At 34.4% G+C, this 21707-nt stretch overlaps 1 protein-coding gene across 1 annotated transcript; it reads left to right on the plus strand.

Annotated features, from left to right (window-relative positions):
* The first annotated feature begins 18387 nt into the window (after nt 1–18387).
* LOC127959123 (mediator of RNA polymerase II transcription subunit 8) lies at nt 18388–21286 on the plus strand. Its single transcript, XM_052558119.1, has 7 exons — nt 18388–18588; nt 18834–18955; nt 19033–19177; nt 19257–19397; nt 20623–20710; nt 20794–21030; nt 21119–21286. Exons 1-7 carry the CDS (start codon nt 18583–18585, stop codon nt 21181–21183), a joined length of 804 nt encoding a protein of 267 aa, XP_052414079.1. The 5' UTR covers nt 18388–18582; the 3' UTR covers nt 21184–21286.
* The last annotated feature ends 421 nt before the right edge of the window (nt 21287–21707 follow it).

Consider the following 21707-nt stretch of genomic DNA (forward strand, 5'->3'; position numbering starts at 1 on the left):
TAATAATCAAAATTATAATTCTTTTATGCCAAACATCATTAGGATATTAAGTTAAGACCATGTTCCATGAAGATATTTTATAAATTTCTTACTGTATATATATATCAAAACTTAATTTTTGATTAGTAATTTGCATTGCTAATAACTTCATTTGGACAACTTCAAAGGCGATTTTCTCAATACTTAGACTTTGTTTACACACTCAGATTCCAGATTTTCAAATAGTTGTATCTCGGCCAAATAATGTCCTATCCTAACAAACCATTACATTAATGGAAAATTTAGAAAAAATTACACTCAAGGTCCAGGGTCACATATGCAGACTTGTGGGAAACTCAGGCCCATTTCATACCCACTCTGCACTGGTCGGGCTGATAATATTGAACATCTTGAATTTAATTGAATATTGAACATCTCAATGAAATCCTGCCAACTGGCTGCCTTTCAAAACCCCAGAGTAGCTACAGAGACCTCACAGAAACTGATATTACTGTCATCCTGCATCAATGAACCCACAAGGAAACGATTCCAGGAGCCACAGACCCCTTTATTTACATTATGATGAAGTGCACGAGCAGTAATGGTGGAGAGCATCCTGTAATGTTCCTTGTAATAGCAAGTGCATTAGGAGATCCTCAGGAGCAGCTCTGATAGGTATTTGGGTGGACTGTCAATTCATTAGTGGTTGGGAAAGTGGGGAAGAGGAACCCTGTGGCTCCAGGCCAGAGATGCTACTTCTTGCACTGTCTCCACCTGACAATTATCTCTCTGTAGTTTGGGATCAAGTCATATTAGGACCCTAAGAGGCTTGTTAAAGACCCTTCACATTAATGAGACAGACCTGAAGCTTCCCCTCCACAGCTCTTAAAATACTCCCAAACTTCCCACTTGTACTTTATATTTATAAACTCCACATACACCAAAGGAGTGTTAAAAAACTGTTTGAAAACCCGAAGGGGTCAGATGCAGATTCAAAATTAATTTAAAATTAAATATCAGCTTTAAAGCCCCAAATCAAACTGAAACATAATTTTGCACTTGAAGTTCTAAGCCTATTTTTATTTACCCCCTAAAGCATGTCAATTACAGAATAATGGCAGAAGACGACAGTTATTAGTCATAATAGAAAAACTTTTTCGAAAATGATTTTTTTTACTATTATTAACAATATGATCTGAATTTTTAGGTGTTTTAAATAGAGATTTTTTGCATCAAAACCACTCATTGTCTGGCAAAAACAACAACAACAACACAAAAGCAAATTCAGCAACAGCTGAATGTAACAATTTGACAGAACAAATGAGTAACAACCACAAAATAAACTTCAATGCATTAAATAAGTATAATGAACTACGCAAAAAAAGCATTTACTAAAGAGAATAAATGCCAAATCAATTGAAAAACGGCAGGTTTTTGTACATTACATTTAGATGGACATTGTCTTTTATGCACAAACTAGGCACTTTGATTCTGACAATTCCGATTTTTATATTTTCAATGATTTTCTATTCTTGACTGATCTTTTTATCATAATTTTAGCAAACCATGAACTGTTAAACGAGTGATCTTGAGTCATTATGTGATTCTCATATAATGATATACATATATTCAGGATCTTGACAGTTGATTTATATGAAATGCAGTTTGACCATTATCTTCTCAGTTGTTTAAAAGATTAAGGCAGTTATCAAAATTTGATAAAATTTCACCCCCAAATTTTTTTTGTCCACATTTAGTTTTTTTTACATTTAATTACCTTTTGGAGATTTTCAGCCATTCAGAGATTTTCAGCCATATATATAAAACATAGCTCAGTGTATACATTTTTCACCATCTTTCTGGTTCGGGGAAAAAAAAATCTTATTTTTGGTGCGAAATGTTTGCGATCTATGTGGAAGCATCCATAGAAATCCATTGTTTTATTCCAGAGTGCCATCGCGTCTGATATTCATTTAGCTTTTCCTCACTAAGTGTGGAAAGGCCTTAAAAAATTACTTCACTGACTAGCCGGGAAATCCAGCAAGATGGAGAGAAACGACTAACATACTGACTGAAGAAATAAATGAAACTCACTAAATAATTTCTGCAAAGTAAACAAGCCAGTGTATAATTCAGGAGCTCAGGAGTGAGATTTAGAAGCCCCTAAATAAGTCACAGTGAGATGCAATCAAACCTCAGAAAACAAGAGATGAGGATGAAGTTTTTCTGCTGAGATAAGAGAATAGAAGTCTCTTTACCTTTGCCTCTGGGTTTATTGTACTAATAGATCATGATCGGGAAGCTCGCTGCTCAAATGGAAGTAATGCTAACAAGAGTGAGAAACAAAGAATATGGATTCCCTTATGAAACAAAAATATATTGCAGTATATTGGAAAATATAATGTAATATATTAGGCATATATTCTTATATATATTTATTTTTTCCAATATATTGCAATATATTGAAAGCGGCAATCAATTTTATATTTTGCTATATATTATATAATATATGTATCATCAATATATTATTAAATGTATTCAAATATATAAAATATTCGAAAATAAAAATGGAAAATAATATATTACAGTATATCACAATATATTTTAAGAAATATATTGGTAAATATATTTTCCTTTCGTAAGGGTTTATGGAGAATGAATATTTTAAAAAGCATTTATTTTTGTTATATCTTCATAATAACTCGAATTTCAAGTAGGAATGCACAATATATTGATTTTTCATTGTTTCTGATCTGATTAAGATAACACTGAAAAAAAAAAAAAAAAAACCTGTTAAACATTTTCCAAAAGGCTAATTAGGCTAATAAAGGCATGATTATTGTGCACTTTAAATTCTAAATACATATTGGTTTCCAAAAAAAGATACATGTTAGGAAGGCAATGAGGTGTGTGTTTTTGTCTTTCCTCCTGGTGCAGTAGTGCATTCTGGGAGCTCTCTAAATGAACTCTCAGTGACCTGTTAAACCGAACCGCACTCAGAGCATGACAGTATAAACACATTTGCAGATCCCTGCTGCGGTCACGCTTTATCTGTGGTGCTGCGCTTCCCACTCGCATGGAAATATAAATGGCTTATTGCAAACCAATTTGTTTAATTTTCTGAATATTTACGTAATCACCAATATTTCTGGGCATTGGATTTCATCAGACCATTTTAAAATGATTCGGGAAGGTGATTAAGACAATTTCATTTGAAAACTATTTTTATTGTTTTCATTATAACTTACTGTACCCTGTTCAATATTTGTCTTAAGTCTTTAAAATAAATCAGATTTAAATGTTTTGGTGTGAATTTGCAGATATATTTTGCAACTCTATTTTTGTCTAAACCAAAATTTATATAGTTTTTTTATTAAGAACCTACAACAGCACTTCTCTGATTTAAACATGTGACCATCTCTACGATTAGTTATTAACTATTAGTTAATCTCAGACGACACCCGCTGACCGCCCACAGAAGAAAAATTAGAAAAACAGAGACCAAACCTAGCTTTGAAAAAATTGCTTTGGTTGCATTTCAGTGATATTTAAAAAAAAATCTTCAATATAGACTTATAAAACCAACTCGCTCTGAGATTAATCACAAAATTACATGCTTTGATCCAAAGTATTTAAAAATCTGAAAAAAGGCACCAGATTTCATACAGCTCCAGAAGCGTTGAAATACAGCCCATGAGTTGTATTTTATGATACTTTTATGTCTGTCTCTACATAGGGTGGGCAAATGTTATTAATCTGCTTAATCTGCATTTAACAACCTGCAGCAAAAGAACAAAGCTGTCAGACAAAAGATGGTCAACGCAGAGAAAGTGAAGTCAGGAGTCAGTTTGCAGTCTCTGACCAGAATGACTGTAATAATGTCCAGCATGGCCTCATCCACACGCTTCATCAAAACCTTCACCAATTCATCAGAGGTCTCTGGACCTGCCCATGACAGAGCATCGTATCTCACTTCAAAATATGACACAGTATGCAAGTACAATATTCCACAGATCACAAGCTGTTTCATATTGACTTTAGCTTTATAAATGAAGTCTCCCGAGCTGCTCGCTAAACCCTGAAAAGACCCAATCAATTATAAATATGCATTTAAAAACAAACTGATGAAACTGGAAAAGATTTCCCTGGCTACACTTTGGGAGTGAAGTAACACATTTGCAGGAAAAGAAATGACTCATGGCTCTGAGAAGAGCAGGATGAATGTAGAGCAACAGCGCCTCCTGTCAGCTGCTGATGATACTGCAGGTGATGCTGGAGAAACCTGAGAGTTTAACTCTGCTAAAACAAAATCAGTGCTGTCGTTTACTGGTGTCTTATTTATTTTCTCTCTCTCTCTGTGTGTGTGTGTGTGTGTGTGTGTGTGTGAAATAAATGCAGTTTTATTGTTTACCTGAATATCTATTTCACAATCTGCTCAGCTACTGGGATTTTCACGGACAACCATTTCTAGGGTTTACAAAGAATGGTGTGAAAAGGGAAAAACATCCAGTATGCAGCAGTCCTGTGGGAGAAAATGCCTTGTTGATGCTAGAGGTCAGAGGAGAATGGGCCGACTGATTCAAGCTAACAGAAGAGGAACTTTGACTGAAATAACCATTCTGTACAACTGAGGTATGCAGCAAAGCATTTGTGAAGCTACAACACACACAACCTTGAGGCGGATGGGCTACAACAGCAGAAGACCCCACCGGGTACCACTCATCTTCACTACAAATAGGAAAAAGAGGCTACAATTTGCACGAGCTCACCAAAATTGGAGAGTTGAAGACTGGAAAAATGTTGCCTGGTCTGATGAGTCTCTGATGATTTCTGTTGAGACATTCAGATGGTAGAGTCAGCATTCGACATAAACAGAATGAGAACACGGATCCATCATGCCTTGTTACCACTGTGCAGGCTGGTGATGGTGCTGTAGTGGTGTTGGGGATGTTTTCTTGGCACACTTTAAATGCCACGGCCCACCTGAGCATTGTTTCTGACCATGTCCATCCCTTTATGACCCCCATGTACACATCCTCTGATGGCTACTTCCAGCAGGATAATGCACCATGACCATGTCACAAAGCTTGAATCATTTCAAACTAATTTCTTGAACATGACAATGTGTTCACTGTAGTAAAATGATCTCAACCCAATAGAGCATCTTTGGGATGGGTTGTGGTGGAGCTTCGTGCCCTGGATGTGCATCCCACAAATCTCCATCAACTGCAAGATGCTATCCTATCAATATGGGCCAACATTTCTAAAGAATGCTTTCAGCACCTTGTTGAATCAATGTCACATAGAATTAAGGCAGTTCTGAACGCGTACAGTATTAGTATGGTGTTCCTAGTAATCCTTTAGGTGAGTGTATATACAGTGTTGGATAAAGTATTTTTAAAAGTAATGCATTACAATTTTGCATTACTCAATTCAAATAAGAACTAATTGCATTACTTAGTTGCTTCTTATTTAAAGAAATGCATTATGTTACTTTTGTAATAGTTTCTGGACTTGCTTGTTTTTGTTTAATAACCAAAACCCAAATGTTATATTTTCTGGCAGCTGTGAAGGCCCTTTCACACCAAACGTGAAAGGAATAAGCCTCTTCCTCTGCACCTCACTCCCAGTTTCTCTAAACTCAGGGACAGGAGGGATGTCAGTCAATAAATGCCAAAACAAAGTAACTTGCATTACTTATTTGAAAGAGCAACGCCGATATTTCATTATAAATGTAAAAGTAATGCACTGCTTTACCAGTCACTTGAAAATACTAATTCTGATAATTATACCTTGTATTTGTATTTTGGATTTTTTCCTGCTTTCACCCAAATATAATGCGTGGGCCATTGTATGCAATATTTGCCAATAAATATTACAATTATAAAAAATAAAACACACTTTGTGTTGTAACATGTTTAAGTCACTATGTTGCATGTTAATATGTGTCATAATTTTCTGTTCTTCTTCTTCTGAAATTTCTATTCTTCTTTTTTCGGCTTCTCCCAATGAAGGGTCACTACAGCGGATCACCCATCTCCATTTTTCTCTGACTTCTAATTTTCCTGTTATTTATAATGTGCAAAATATTCATAGAAAAGAATGAGTTGATATGGGCTGATTTATTCAACATTTGTTCCCCCAAATTAAAAGGAAAGCAGAATTGTCAGTCGTTTCCACATGACTCATTCTTGCTCTCATTCTCTGATATCTTTTTTTAATGTTGGTCTATTTAAAAACACATTAGACGGATGTCCTTGCTCGTTGTGCTGGGCCTTGCTACTTTTTCACCATATTGCACTATGAACTATACAGTATGTATATATAAGCTGTGTAAAGTTTAAACTTCTAAAAATGCATCTTTAAGGTGCTGTATGTAGTTTTTTCACTGCAGTAATGCATTAAAATACTGTAATATGTTTGCAGATATTTAAGACACGTGCCTGATATTTCAGATTAAATACTTGTTTCTTTGAAAAACTATGCTTTTTTTGACGCTGTGAAATGTACATTGTGTCAGAATGTCTGTTGTTTTGTTCTGTGTGACTCCACCCACTGCGAGTTTACCCAAAAGTACTTGACACCCAGGGTTGCCATGCAGGTTACAGAAAACGCGTTGAATCCAACAAATGAACTGGGTTAGAAATAGCAGATACTTAAAGGGTTACTAAAGCCCAAAATTTTGCCATTAATCACTTATCCCATGTCGTTCCAAACCTGTAAAATGCTGTATGAAGACGCCATCTGCGTACAGTTCAGATTTGCCCAAATAGCGCTACGCTGTTTTGGAGAGACGCAGAGGAGAGGAATTGTTTTCATCCAAAATATCTTAAATTGTGTTCCAAAGATGAACAAAGCTTTTACATGTTTGGAACAACATAGTAATTAATGTCAACATTTTCTTTTTTGGGTGGAGTGTCCCTTTAAAAGCCTTGACATCCAATAAAAAATCGATATGACCACATAAATATTATAATGCGGAAAAATCTACTTATCAAGTGTAAAACTCATCAGCATCTGTTGTCAGTAGTGCTCGCTCCTTGTGTGACTTAAATCTGGCAACCCGCATAAGCATCGAGTCCGTGGAGGATGTCTTGAATGTGGACTGCAGTATAAAGACGACCTCTAGCTGTCAATATCACACACTGCACCTTTAAGATCTGTGAGCTCTATTAAATTGAGGTGCGCACTATTCAGCGGTTAACAAATGCAAGAAATGTTCTGAAGTTAATGGTGCTGTATATGTTTTTCTTTCAGTAAGTGTGGCTGGTGTAGTGGTGTAACATCCCTGATACTGTGAGAAACATTTATCCATCTCTCTCTCTCACCTGCGGTCCCTACGCCATGCACCTGCAGCAAAATGTGTTTGTGCACCAGTCTAACCGGCCTTGAGCCTTCCAGAGAAGAGTGTGATACCTGTGAACGTGATACATGTCATCACACACCACAAACATCACATCGGGCTCATGGGAGCATGTTCCACACTTGCTTTTCAGGCTATAAACACATAATTGCTCATAGTTCCCATTTCTATAACTCGTCCTGTCAGGATGAAGCTCATAAATGGTGTAAACACAAGGACAAGTCAGTGCTTTGAACGCGACAGGTAAATCAGTCACTCTGGAAGGCGATCTGAGCCATAATGGCTCCTGAGGGCTCTGGTTTCCTAAAGCGTAATGAAAAGTGACAGTGTGTGAATGTTACTGTGAGGTCCTCAGAGCCCAGCGGCTCCTGGCTGCAGGCCAGGCCCACAGAGCGAGACACGAGCACATTTTCATCTAAATCACTGTACTTCCCTGTCTGAAACATCTCGGAGAGACTGTGGAGACGGACAGAGGAGACGAGGAGGTCAAGAATGTGAAAATAATTCTAATGCAATCTAGTGAGACTGGAGGAGAGATATTAAAGAGATATTATAGTTGCAGACAGATTTTCTGCTTTCTGTTATTTCTGAATGACCTACAAGTAAATATTGAGCAAATAATAGTTGTTGGGTATTGTAACAATAAATATTTGTGATTGTGGATACATATAAATTATAATGTCCCTGTGTATAGGTATTATATAATTTGTCGAGTTCCTTTGAAATAGCAGCTTAATGAACTTAACTTAGTGTCAAAATAAATTGAGGATTATTAAGAGAATGAGATCTTTTTAAAGGAGATGATGACAGAATTTATTTTTATATTATAATAATTTTATAATTATAATTAATTATAATAATTAAAATTTAAAATTTAATTATAATTAATTATAATAATTTTTATGATATTATTATAATTATATTGATATCTACATATTTAGGTTAGTTAAACATAATTTTTTATATAAACAGTTCTCGTGTTTTTTGATACTGCAATTGTTTTTTTTACCTCAAATATTTGTTACTAATTATTCATATTTATTTTAATAAGAAATATACTATGTGCAAAATTGTACAACAAAAATACAGAATAAGTAGATAAAAAAAAAAAACACAATTAGCGAATATGACATGATTTATTCAATATTTGATACCCAAAATTATGTTAAATTCATTCTTTCCTTCTCTGCTATTTTTTAATGGTTGGTCTATTTAAAAGTATGTTAGCTATTTAATATTTACACTGGTAAAAATGCATTACAGCTACCACAAGAATATTGTGACATGCACAGGTGAATGATAATAAAAGTGCTCCAGACCACGTCACAGGTGAAGTAACCGGGATGAACTGCATGGTGGTCCCACGGCTGACAGCTCTCGTCTGCATTGTAGTCTCGGGTGGGGGGGGAAAGTATAATTATGGGGATAAGAGTTTCATTCTAGCGATTTCATAACAAAGGGGAGATTAGCAAGATTAGCTGAAGTGAACAGGCTTGCACAGCACCTCAAGTTGTACGATACAAATGAAGCATTTGAGCGTTCATCTCGGTGGTGGACCGGATCCAATTCATTTGCACAGTCTGAGGCAGAACGATGAGGACATTAGTGCGCTAATTCACACTAAACAGCAGTTATAAAACTGTAGTCAATGAGGCGAGTGGTCAGACTCATACTGCTGTCCAATTATCACCACCCTTGAATTGTCCTTCCCGATGGCTCTCTGAGCGTTTGTGTGCATTAGTGTAGATCGTGCTGCATTTTACAGCAGCTTCATCAGGTTTTATTAAATCTGTACTGCATATCAAGTGTGCAACAATATCAGCAGGTGTCATTTAAACACAGCCATCTGTACGGTGTGGGTCTGGCTGAGCACAGGGCTGTACGGTTCATACCAATTCAACTGAAATCAAGACATGGCTTTGTGCCGTTATCACAGATGCTGCAATTTAATTAAAAATACTGCAAAAAATATTTGCATCTAGGTTTCCAGTACAAATATACACATATTCTTAAATCAGCTAACATAGGATACAAGTCATGACAGTGGCACACAGGCGCTGTGGAGAAAGTCAAAGGAGGTTAAACGGTAGAAAAGTGGAAAGCAGGGGTTAAGGATCTGAGGCCATGGCCCTGAGACAGTGGGTCTTTTCTGAGAAGAATGAGCTGCAAAATGGACCAGACTTCATGCTGATAGTGAAAAGGCTTTTCTTTACCTGACCGAATATTCGGCACATTTCTCCAATCCTTCTCACCACCAGCTGATGAAGACACAAGTACTCTGGGACCTCCTCCTCTTCTTCCTCTTTCTCTCTATTAAAACTCCTGCAACACAATGCTCAAGATTCACAACACTCAAAAAAATGTACTTTCACCTTTGCCAATTTTACTTAATCCGTTCATGTTATGATAGAGTAATAGAGTTACTTAAAATAATTAATTTAACAATGTGAACTTGATTTAATCTAGTTCATTCAACAAAAAAGTGTGTATTGTCAGCTTTACTTAAAAATTATTTGTTCAGCCAACATAACATTGTTGCTTAAAAGTAACATATTAATGAAACCAACACAGACTTGCATCTCATTGGCTGAGGATTTCTGCAGTGTATTATGGGTAATTATTATTCTGTCACCCTCTTGGAGAAGTGTAGCACCATTAGATAGGTAGATGAGTAATACAATTTATAGCAATGAAGTTGTTCTAATATGTTTTAGAACAAAACAAAGAAACAAATGGTTTGAAATGTTGTTTTGTGTATCAAATATGTTTGTGATAATGTGTAATAATAGGAAGATCTGAATGAAGAGTAATATTACCCAACTGCTCATGATCCTAATACATTCCTAAAATGGGATTATTCAAATTTGATGTGATCATTATTCAACATTTTCAGGTTCAATTAACTTATTTGTTGTTTGTTGATTCTTTTATGGTTTGTTAAGTTTACTTAAACTTATTTTGTAAAATGAACTTAATTATTAAAAACATTGTCCAAAACATTGCAAATTAGTTGGGCTGACACTATTAAATTAAGCTTTGCACAACCATAGTAAATAAGTTGAATCAACCTTAATAAATTAAGTTGACCCAATGTAAGTACATTAAATTGGACTAACAGAATTGCATAATGCTGAAATAAAGCAAATTAATCATGTGGAAATCCTTTCCATGATTTTTTTATGTTCGTTCAAAGAGTAATTTTTTTGAGTGAACCATGCAAACTGTTTAACATTCTCCGCTGGAAAATTAAAACTCAGTTTGGTTTGCATCTCTGGGTTCAGCACTACAAACAGACAAGCTGCTCATTTTAATGCTTATTTGGAACACAAACTAATACAAAAACTCATTTATAGACATAAAACATGAGGCATATTTCCATGAACAGCAAACTAAACTCCTTCCATAAATTACAGATTTTTTTATATTAATAATTTTGTCAACTATGAAGTCAACTATAAATATTGTAAACTATAATGTAAAATAAAATGATTCATTTATAAATGCATAATTTAAATAATATTGTAAAATTACATCAATATTATAATTTAGTAATAAAATTACATTTCAATTCATTAATGAATAATTATCAAATAACATTTATAAATTATATTTATACGTTTGTGTGCGTAAAACTGCATATGTATGTGTGTATTATATATTATATAATGTTAAACAATACATTTAAAAGTAGCATTTATAAAATATTTTATAAAATAAATAATTGCATTAATAAGTATATAATAATATCAAATAATCTATATATACTGTATATACATATACACACACAAGCACCCCTTATATTTTTAGTATACACTCCTTACCAAAGTAACAATCATCCATGTCCACAAGAACAATGAGACAGCGTTGAAACCGTCTTTCTTACATTGCAATGTTAATGGAGCCTTTAAAAGGTCTACCAGCCAATTCTTTCACTTGCAGATTTTTGATTGCATTTGTTGCTTTCTGAATGTGAATTTCGTCACCTGAGCGTGTTCGGCAGTACCTGTTTGATGTTTTATCATGCAATGTGTTGTCTGAGTCTGTCCTGACTGGAGACGACGCTCTGAACTCGACTAGTTTCCCACTGCCTGAAACCAACAGGAATCAAAGCCACTCAGAATAAATTGTATCAACTTTATTGTAAGAGTCTAAGAAACAAACAAAATCACTGCAACAGAAAACAGCCAAAATATCAAAGCCACAATAATCCAAAGAGGCAAAAGAAATAATCACACAATCAAGATAAATGACATTTATTTTGTAATTAAATGATGTAATTCTATCAAGTAACTAGTTACTCCCAACACTGTCAAAGTCTAACAGTTTACACTGGCTGCCAATAGCCGCTTGTATCAAATTCAAGGTACTCTTCCCAGCTGGTGAAATAACCTGTCTATCTCAATTCAATCAAGTCCTTTAGCCATTAAAAAAACAACAACAACAACCAAAAAAACATCTAAACATATCTTTTCTGACCAATTAACCCTTTCCCCGCCAGCATTTTTATAAAAAGTAGATTTTCACTAAAATGTGATGGCCTACAGTATATTTTGCTGTATGAATATTTTAATATGCAATGCACCCAAAATAAAGCTCAAAGCCTCTAACAAAAAAAAAAAAAAAAAAATTAATCAGTTTTATTCTTGCTTAAACCATATTTTTTATCAACACTTGATAGGTCTCATAAAAATTCATAATTTTGAGCAAAATGGTGAGAAAATCGAATTTTTATGAAAAACTACATCTGGATAATATTCAGTATGATTATCAAATCATAAATCCAGAAAATCGCTTCCATCAACACTCCATCAACTCCAAAGCTTGCACAGACATACACCATTTCCTGGATGCATCATTTTACTCCATAACATTATGCCGTTTTCATTTATATGCTGTTTATTGCTGATTATAGCATTATTTATCATATGCATCTGTTTACATAAGAGATCACTAGTGTTTCCATCCTGTTCACGTGTGTTTTGTTCGGGAGGTTTTGTACTCATTCAGAAGATGTGTAAAAGCGTGAGTGTATAACAGTGAAAACACAGAACGCTGTAAAAACTTGTCAATGGCAGGGAAGTGTCTTCAAAAAGATGAGAGAACTCATCAATGTCGTGGAAAGAGTTATTACTAGCACTTACCTATTCTATTCATTTTAGTCTAATTTATAAATAAATAAAAAAACCTTGCAATGACTTGTTAGATTAACTGAGATTTGAATTTTCAGCATCATGACTCCAATCTTCAATGTCACATGATCTTCAGAATCATTCTAATATTCAGCTCAAGAAACATTTCTGATTATTAAGAATGTTGAAAACTGCTCAATATTTTTGTTGAAACTGTGAGGATACATTCCTCATGCTGTTTTCTTTCTTCTTTTTTTTTTTTTTTTTTTTTTTTTTTTTTTTACAAGTACAGTACAGTTAGTACTTAAATGTTAGGTACAGTACATTTTAATTGAATAATGTATTTAGCCAATAGTTAAAATATTGATTCCTTTTTATCTAATCTACAACTGACTGTTTAAACCAATTTTTGTGTTTACTATGTGTTCTGCTTAATTAAATCATTGCATCGTTATCTTAAAAAGTTAACGTTTATTTCTACTGAAATCAATATATATATATATATATATATATATATATATATATATATATATATATATATATATATATATATATATATATATATATATTTCAGAAAATACATGAACCAGGTTAAAACTAAGGAGAAGGATAAAACAATATATATCGTTTCATCCCATTTAACCAATGAATTTCAATGATTTTTCTTCAATTGTTGGTTATATTATATAGATAGAATTTATTGATATTTTAAATTAACTTTTTTTCCATTTTTATTTTACTTTACAGTGCTTTTGAGATTTTTTATTTTTCTATTTAAGCTTTTATTTATTTATTTTCATTGGAGTTTGAGTATTTTTCTGAACTTAAACGTATTTTATCTCAATTAGTCGCCAGTGTCACATTTCCGTGTCTATTTTTTTTAATCTCAACAACATCAATTTCAATTCATTTTTAGTTTTAGATTTATTTTTAGAAAAAAATTAAGTTTTATTTTTAATTTTGGTTAGCGATAACAACACTGCTGATCAGGATTATGATGTGCCATATTCTCATGTGTGACCCTTGAACAAAAAAACGATCATGTTCCTTAAAGATAAATTTGTAAATTTCCTACTTTAAATATAACAAAACTTACATTTTGATCAGTAATATGCATTGCTAAGAACTTTAAAGTTGGACAACTTTAAAGGCGGTTTTCTCAATATACCTGTATATATAAATTTTTTGCATCCTCAGATTTCAGATTTTCAGATAGTTGTATATCGGCCAAATGTTGCCCTATCATTAAAATATTTATTTAGTTTGCAGTTGATGTATAAATCTTAATTTAGAAACAAAATTGACCCTTATGACTGGTTTGTGGTCCAGGGTCACATACTGTATCCATCTATCCAATCATTGAAATAAATACATTTAAATGGTTAAATGTCTTATTTTTAAATAATGACGTAACATTCACAACCAGAATCTTAATGACTGCTCCTGGTCACGACCACAAGCTAATTAACATAAGACCACCTACATGTATTGACACATAGATGTATTTAACAAATTATTGTTTAGGAATATTAACGTGATTTTTTTATGTGTAAGAGACAGCCAGTCATAAGCTCATTTACATACAGAACAAAGCTCACTGACAGTCATAATAATTCACATTTGCACATAGAAATCAGAAATAGCAAATATACAGTACAGTTAAGAAACAGAGTATAAAGCAGCTTTTGTCCTTCAGCCTCCGCTCTGCCGTTCCCACATTCCTGATACTCCACCTCCAGATCCATGTCCTCCTCCGTCACCATGCAGCAGCCGAACGTGTTCTTCAGTGTATCATGAATGATGTCTAACCGTCTTCTGAGGTGAGTTCAGCTTCAGACACCTCACAGTCCTCGCTCTCCCTCCGTTCTCCCTCTATGTCTGAATTCAGTGCTAGGAACCATTCATGTTAACAAAGTCCCGCAAAAAAAGATGAGCACTGACTCGACACTCTGTAGTTTGACTGGTACCCAGTGTTTGAGCAAGGTTGACTTAAATAAAATAAAACTAGTTGGTAAATAGTCGGTGCATTCTGCACTTTCAAATGCATGCATAAATGAGCAAAACTCACAGTGATTGCAGAGCTGAAATCTGTATAAATAGAACACATGCCTATTCAGTTGTAATTCTTAAATATTAAAATGAATTGATACATTTAAATGTACACACACATATATTATGTAAACAAAAGCTTTTATTTTGGATGCGATTAATCGTTTGAGAGTACTAACATACAGATAATATGTTGCATTTATATAGTGCTTTTACAGTGTGTTTGGACTACTGAGCTCTAATTGGTGTGGCATTGACAGACGATGCACCTGTGAATGTAGCTGGCTGGGATGTGAGCAGGATCTGCTGATGGCTGATGTGTTTGGTGTAACATTTCCAGTGAGGAGATAAACTGTCCTGCTCTGTGCCAGCTGGATCCTCGTCTACAAGATCTGCATTACTGAAGCTCTGCCAGGAACACACACACACACAATATCACACAAATAATCAGCAAAGACACATTACACTCATCAAAAGTGACAGTAAAGACATATATAATGTTACAAAAGATTTCTTTTTGAAATTAATGCTGCTCTTAAAGAAAAAAAATTACATGAAAGCAGCACAACTTTTCAACATTGGAAAGTTGCTTTGCTGCTCAAGAAACATTGTTGTGCTTGCTTTATAAATTTGTAAAAAATTATTTGTATTTTTCAGGATTCATTGATGAATAGAATGTCTATTTAAAATGTATTTATTTGAAATAGAGTTCATTTGGAACATTATAAATACCTTTGCTGTCACTTTTGATCAATTTAATGCATCACTGATGAAAACAAATCACGCTGACCCCAAACACTCACCGGTGCGATGCATCCAGGTGGGGTGTAAGACAGAGGAACCCTGTTTTCCATGCTTTCGGGGATGGTGTAGTGTTCTGGGATGGAATTAAAGGACTGCAGGTGCACCAACATCTGGTCCGTCTGATTTATGCTGTTGAGGAGAAGAAATATACAGCATAACTCTACATCATCAAACTAAATGATAATTAGTTAAGTAATTGAAAAATAAATAAAATAAAATATAAATATTACATTTCATTAAAAACTTTAAAGAAGATTAGAAATGTTTTTTTTTTTAAGTTTTGTTCGAAAATTACTAAAAGTGAGAAAAAAATGAAATAAAGCTATACAGAAATATTATTAAAACTAATAGAAAACACAAAATGAGAACAAAATAAAAGCCAATCCAAAATATAAATACGTACTACAATAGTATAAATGAAAACACTGCTCACTTAATGTCTAAATGTTATTTTATTACTTAAAATAGGAGGCTATTAGTTTAAAGATACTGCAGGCACATTTTACAAGGAGAACCACGGACAGTTTGAAATGCTAAAACAATCAGCCAAGTGTTGAAAATGAGAGTCGTTCTTGTGTTTGTTTGCGGTTAGTGTGTGATGTGGATGGTTCTCTACACCTGCGGTTCCTCTGCTAATACAGACTGTAAACCTGAGGACAACTGACTTCCTACAAAACAGACACTTCAGACACTGTTTAGGTGTGTCAATGTTGAGCTTACAGCAGTATTACTCCGGGTTAATGGACTCAGGAAAGAGTATGTGAGGAAAGTGTTGTTGTGAACATTTCAGACCTGTTCCAAACATACTGCATTAACAATACAATTAAAACTTTTAAGATTTATTTGGGAAGACAATTTATACTTTTATTCATCAAGGATTCATTAGAAAATGTCCATATTTATTAATATTATAATAGAGTAATTTTTTTAACTATGTGTACTTACTATATGGTTAGGATTAGGGTTACTTGCATGTAATAATGCATAATTAATGATCTGATCTGGCTGAGGCAATTCAGCACAAACACTGAACAACAAAACTGCTGTTGTTCCAGCGCAGGCACTTCAGGGTAAAGAAGGAAGGCCTGAGACATGCATTTAAGGAAAATTAAACAAAGAAATAATGTATTAAAGGATGTTTCATTGACTGTCGTTTGGGCATTTAAGGATTATTACATATTAGATGGTAATCATGGCTGCTTGGACGATTAACAGGAGTGGGATATTTTTTTAAATAGTGTGTGAAATAAGTGTTTCATTTCATGCAATCTCATTTTCTGTCATTACAATAAATGTTTGTGGAAACCTTTTTTTTTTTAGATATATTTCTTAAGATTAGAATTATTTCTGAAAGGATCCTGTGACACTGAAGACTGGATTAGCAAGGCAAATCATATTTGATTACAGGAATAAATTACATTTCACAATACATTTATATAGAAAATGGTTATTTTAAACAGTAAAAATGTAGCATTATTACAGTAATTTATATCAAATAAATGCAGCATTGATGAGTAGAAGAGGCTTCGTTCAAAAACCTGCCAGCCCCAGACTTTTCTCTTGAAGATCAATGCTTCCCAAACCTGTCCTGGAGGACCCCCTGCCATGCACATTTTGTATGTCTCCCTTATCAGACACACCCACTTTAGTTCTTGCAGTCTCTACTAATGAGATGATGAGTGGAATCAGGTGTGTTATATAAGGGAGATACGAAAAGTACAGGACAGGTTTGGAAAGCACTGCTCTAGATCATTGTATTCAAACGAAATTCCTGGGCCAGAGCTCTGCACAGTTTAGCTCCAGCCCTCGTGATCGTTCACAAAATCAAATCAAACCAAACCCTGTCTCTCTCACCAGCTCAGACAGAGAACTGGGCCGAACGACCTGATTGAGCCGGATGAGGAACCAGGACCGACGCACGATGTGTGATATCCTGTACCTGTCCTGTGCATCTCCTCCAGATTCAGAGAGAAAAACACTAGAAAACAGCCAACATGGAAACAAGCATTTGCATGTCAATACAGGAGCAAATTCCAGGTCAAAAGTGATAAATAAGGTTTTTTTTTTTTTTTTTTTTTTTTTTTTGGACAGATACACACACAACATTAATGCTCATGGTGTTAAATATGTTGTAGTTACGCTGTGCAGCATATGTTCACCATCACTTCAGTAACACATATACAGTACATCATTAAGATAATAAAACATAAAGGTCCTTTAACATGTTTACAAATACACAGGCTAAAAAGAATACTGTACATTTATAAAGTATCCTACCTTCGGAATAATTTTAAATGCAAATGATAATTCTATGTTTGTTTGCATTTTTCTAAATTAATAGTGGCCCAGGATTCTTAGTTATAATTCCAGAAACAAGTGAAAGGTAGTACACGGCTAAGCAAAAACACCAAACAAAGAAACTAAATTGTAAACTATAAAAATTAAGAAAAGGTCTTTGTAGTTTGACGGTCTGATTGATTCCTGACAAGGTTCAAAATTAGTCCAGTGTTATAACAGTTTATATCCACTGCCTGATAATTTCAGAAAGCTTCAGCCACGCTTGAAAATAAATATATATTTAACTGCATGCAGTGTGTCCACATTTAATTTCACTGAAGATGATGAAGAGCATGCTGTTGTGCAGTCTGAGGGACTCAAGACAGAACTGCATTCAACTGATTTACTTCCAACCTCCAAATATCTCTTATTTAGTTAACCAGTACGGAAAAAAGCATTCGGTGCAGGAATAACAGAATAAAAGTCTCAAAATTTTCCTAAAATCTAAAATTGCTGACGGCAGCTGATTCACTTCCGGTTCAAATACATTTATAAATACATAGAGAAGATTGCATTTCATATTTTTAATGTAAGTCTAACTTAATAAAAGTTACACTAACTACAGTTTGATATGTTGAAATGCAAATTTACGTATTTGTATAAAATGTGTCCAATTCCTAATAAGTTCGTTTAGTTCCATGTGCTAAATATTTGTAAATGTCATCTTAGGCACAGAAGAGCAACTGGAAATATATAGAGTTGAGATCTTAGTCTACATTTTCTTCTGATAATTAAATTCAATCAAACATATTGCAATACTTGTCTCAAAATGATGCGGCGATTCTATTTACAACTAATATTATATATCAGAAAAGTTTAGGAACCGTTCTCTCGGGCGCGTTTTGAAAGCCGGACTTCTTTTTCTGCTGCAAGGGTTTGTTTACTTCCGCTTTATAGTGCCGTTTGGACAGTAGCTTTGAAATGCAGGTAACGTTACATTGTTACATGTTTTTACGTTTACTTTATTTTTTAACAGCTGTTTCACATTTCTATAACCTCACTTACAATTAATGTAAACACGTATGCAGTTTAAAAATATATATGTATATTTTGCGGTTGGTTTTGCCTGCGTATATAATGCATGTTTTTGTTTTTTTGTTTTTTACATTTATTGTTGTTTTATTGTGTCATATAGTAGCTGAGGGTGTTGTGTTTGTGTTTTATTCCGGCAGCAGCGGGAGGAGAAGCAGCTGGAGGCGTCTCTGGAGTCTCTGCTCTCTCGTGTGTCTCATCTGAAAGCTTCCCTGCAGAGTTTTATTCTGAAGCTGGAGCACGAGCACGACAGACTCTCATGGTGAGTGAACTACACCTCTTTCCTGATGAACTCACAGAGGATCTGTCTCTGTACTGACCCGGATGTTTTGAACCCAGGCCCTCAGTGCTGGATAATTTCGCCCTTCTGTCCGGGCAGCTGAACACCATCAATAAAGTGTTAAAGAACGAGAAGACCCCGTCCTACAGGTCCCAGGTCATCATCCCGCTGCTGCTGTCTCCTGATCGAGATGAAGAGCTGCTGGTGAGTGTGTTCACCGAGTCCCTCTGGGTACGACAGCGGTACTGTCTTCTTTAAGGTGTGACCTCTTCTTGTGTTCCAGAGACTGACCGAGCAGCGTGTGCCTGTGTTCAGTCACGAGATCGTGCCGGATCATCTCAGGACCAAACCTGACCCGGAGGTGGAGGAACAGGAGAAGCACCTGAGCGCTGAAGCGGCCCGCATCGGACCTGAAGTAGCTCAGGTGAACAAACACACAAGTCTTCTAGCATGGCGTACATCAAATCCCTGTCTTCAGACAACATTCAGATCCAAGTGAGGTTTCTGTAACCTTCTGGTATACCCTTGTGTTTGTTGGGGTTTAAAACAGATCGAATATAAACAATTTTTTTTTCTGAATGAAATGAATGTATAAAATTTTCATTAAATAATAACCTATTTATTCTGTAAAAATTGGTCTTTTTAAGGGTTTCGTGGAACTAGAGGATATTCACATCTATTAACCATTTAGTTCTGTATAATATTCTGCATACAAATATTAGCAAAAAACTTTACTTTTTTATTTTATATAGTGGGAAATAAAACAAGCGTATTTGAATGTATGTGTATATATATATATATATATATATATATATATATATATATATATATATATATATATATATATATATATATACACACACACACATTATACAAATATAAATAAATAAATGTATGCATTTAGCAGACAGTTTTATCCAAAGCGACTTTTAGGCTAACAATTTTTTTTTTTTTTTTTTACCTAACACACACATATATATATCTCACACTCACACATACATATATGAGAGAGGTCTGTGTATTCCCTAGTTGTAAGAGTATTTGTATACATAATAACAGAATTTATTTTATTTGCTACTTTATTTTGGTTGATTTGTATATTATAACTCTCTTTCACATTCGATTTTGATCATGAAAATCTATGTAACTATTTTTCTTAAGAACATTTAGCCTATTATAATAATGTCCACAATTTGATTTTTTTTTTTTTTTTTTTGAAGTAATGATGCTGAAAATTCAGCTTTGATCACAGCAATAAATTGCTAATCCTAATCCGGTATTTTTTCACAATATTACTGTTGTTGCTGTATTTTTTTTTTCTATAACTTCAGCTTTTGGTGGTATTGTCTTTAAAAAGAAAAAAAAAAGAGGAAAACAACATAACTGGTCCCAAACTTTTGAATGGTAATGTATTTTAATAAAGAATAATTATTTTTTAATTTGTAATATGTTTATTTATTTATTTTTTATTTTTTTGTGTTCATATTGCAAATACCACTAAAGTCACCATTCCAATAAAATAAGTAAAAAAAAAACTTAATTTTTTATTAACCGAAGACTTTAAACTAACATTGACACTGCTGTAAACACACTTTAAATGTGAAATGTATAAAGGTTGGTTGTTGAACTCTGTTCTGTTATCTTTTTAGAAACAGATCCAAACACTGAATAAACTTTGCTCGAGTCTTTTGGAAAAGCTGAATAATCCTCGGGACGACAGAGACTCTGAAACCTCAGGTATTAACCATCGATCCTAGTTTATATTTGCTGATTTGTCTTGTGTTCAAAGTCACTGATGTTAAGTGGATGTTTCTCTTCAGCTTTGAGGCAAAACAAGCCATCCTTCAATCCCGCCGACACGAACGCTCTGGTGGCAGCGGTGGGGTTCGGAAAGGGACTCTCGAAGTGCAGGCCACCCGGATCTGTCCCCGCTGGTCACCCTGGACAGCCGATGATGTCCACAGGTCCCACACTTCAGCAGGTCACAATCGCTGGGACCACAGGCCATCAGGCCGGCATGGGAGGACAGGGCTCCCAGCAGCAGCCTGGACAACCTGGTACCAAATTCACAAACACATTTATGCACAAAATCAGCATGCATCATGTTCCTGCAATGGTTTAATTCTACACGTTCTATTCTAACAGGGAAAATGCCCAGCAACATCAAGACTAACATCAAGTCTGCATCCATGCATCCTTACAACCGATGAGTTTCGTTCAGAAATGCTGCGTTTTGTGATGCGACGTGTGGCATATGAAGCAAAAAGGCTCATTTGTTTTGTGCATTTTCAATAAACTAATTTGTTGAAATCATATGTTATCACATTTTCCTTTGACACATCAGATTTTAAAGAAATCAATTCAAATGTAGTACTGAGAATCACAAGAGAGAGACACTGCAGCTAAAAGAGCATAGATGCGCTAAACGCTGTGCTCTATTTCAGTCACTGGGTGGCAGTGTTGGCTCTTTATTCAAGTGTGTCCGAGGTCTAAGTACACTGCCATTCAAGATTGGTATGAAACTAATACTGAAGTATGGCTTATACTTAATATTCATCAAGGATGCAGTAAATTGATTAAAAGTGACAGTAAAGACATTTATGATATTAAAACACGTTTTCTTTTCTAAATAAATGCTGTTCTTTTTAACTTTCTTTTAATCAAAGAATTATGGAAAACAGAAATGCATCAAGGTATCATCAGAAATGTTTCTTTAACAGTGAATCATCATTTT

This window comes from Carassius gibelio, chromosome B6 (genome assembly GCF_023724105.1).
Source record: "Carassius gibelio isolate Cgi1373 ecotype wild population from Czech Republic chromosome B6, carGib1.2-hapl.c, whole genome shotgun sequence".
Taxonomy (NCBI): Eukaryota; Metazoa; Chordata; class Actinopteri; order Cypriniformes; family Cyprinidae; genus Carassius; species Carassius gibelio.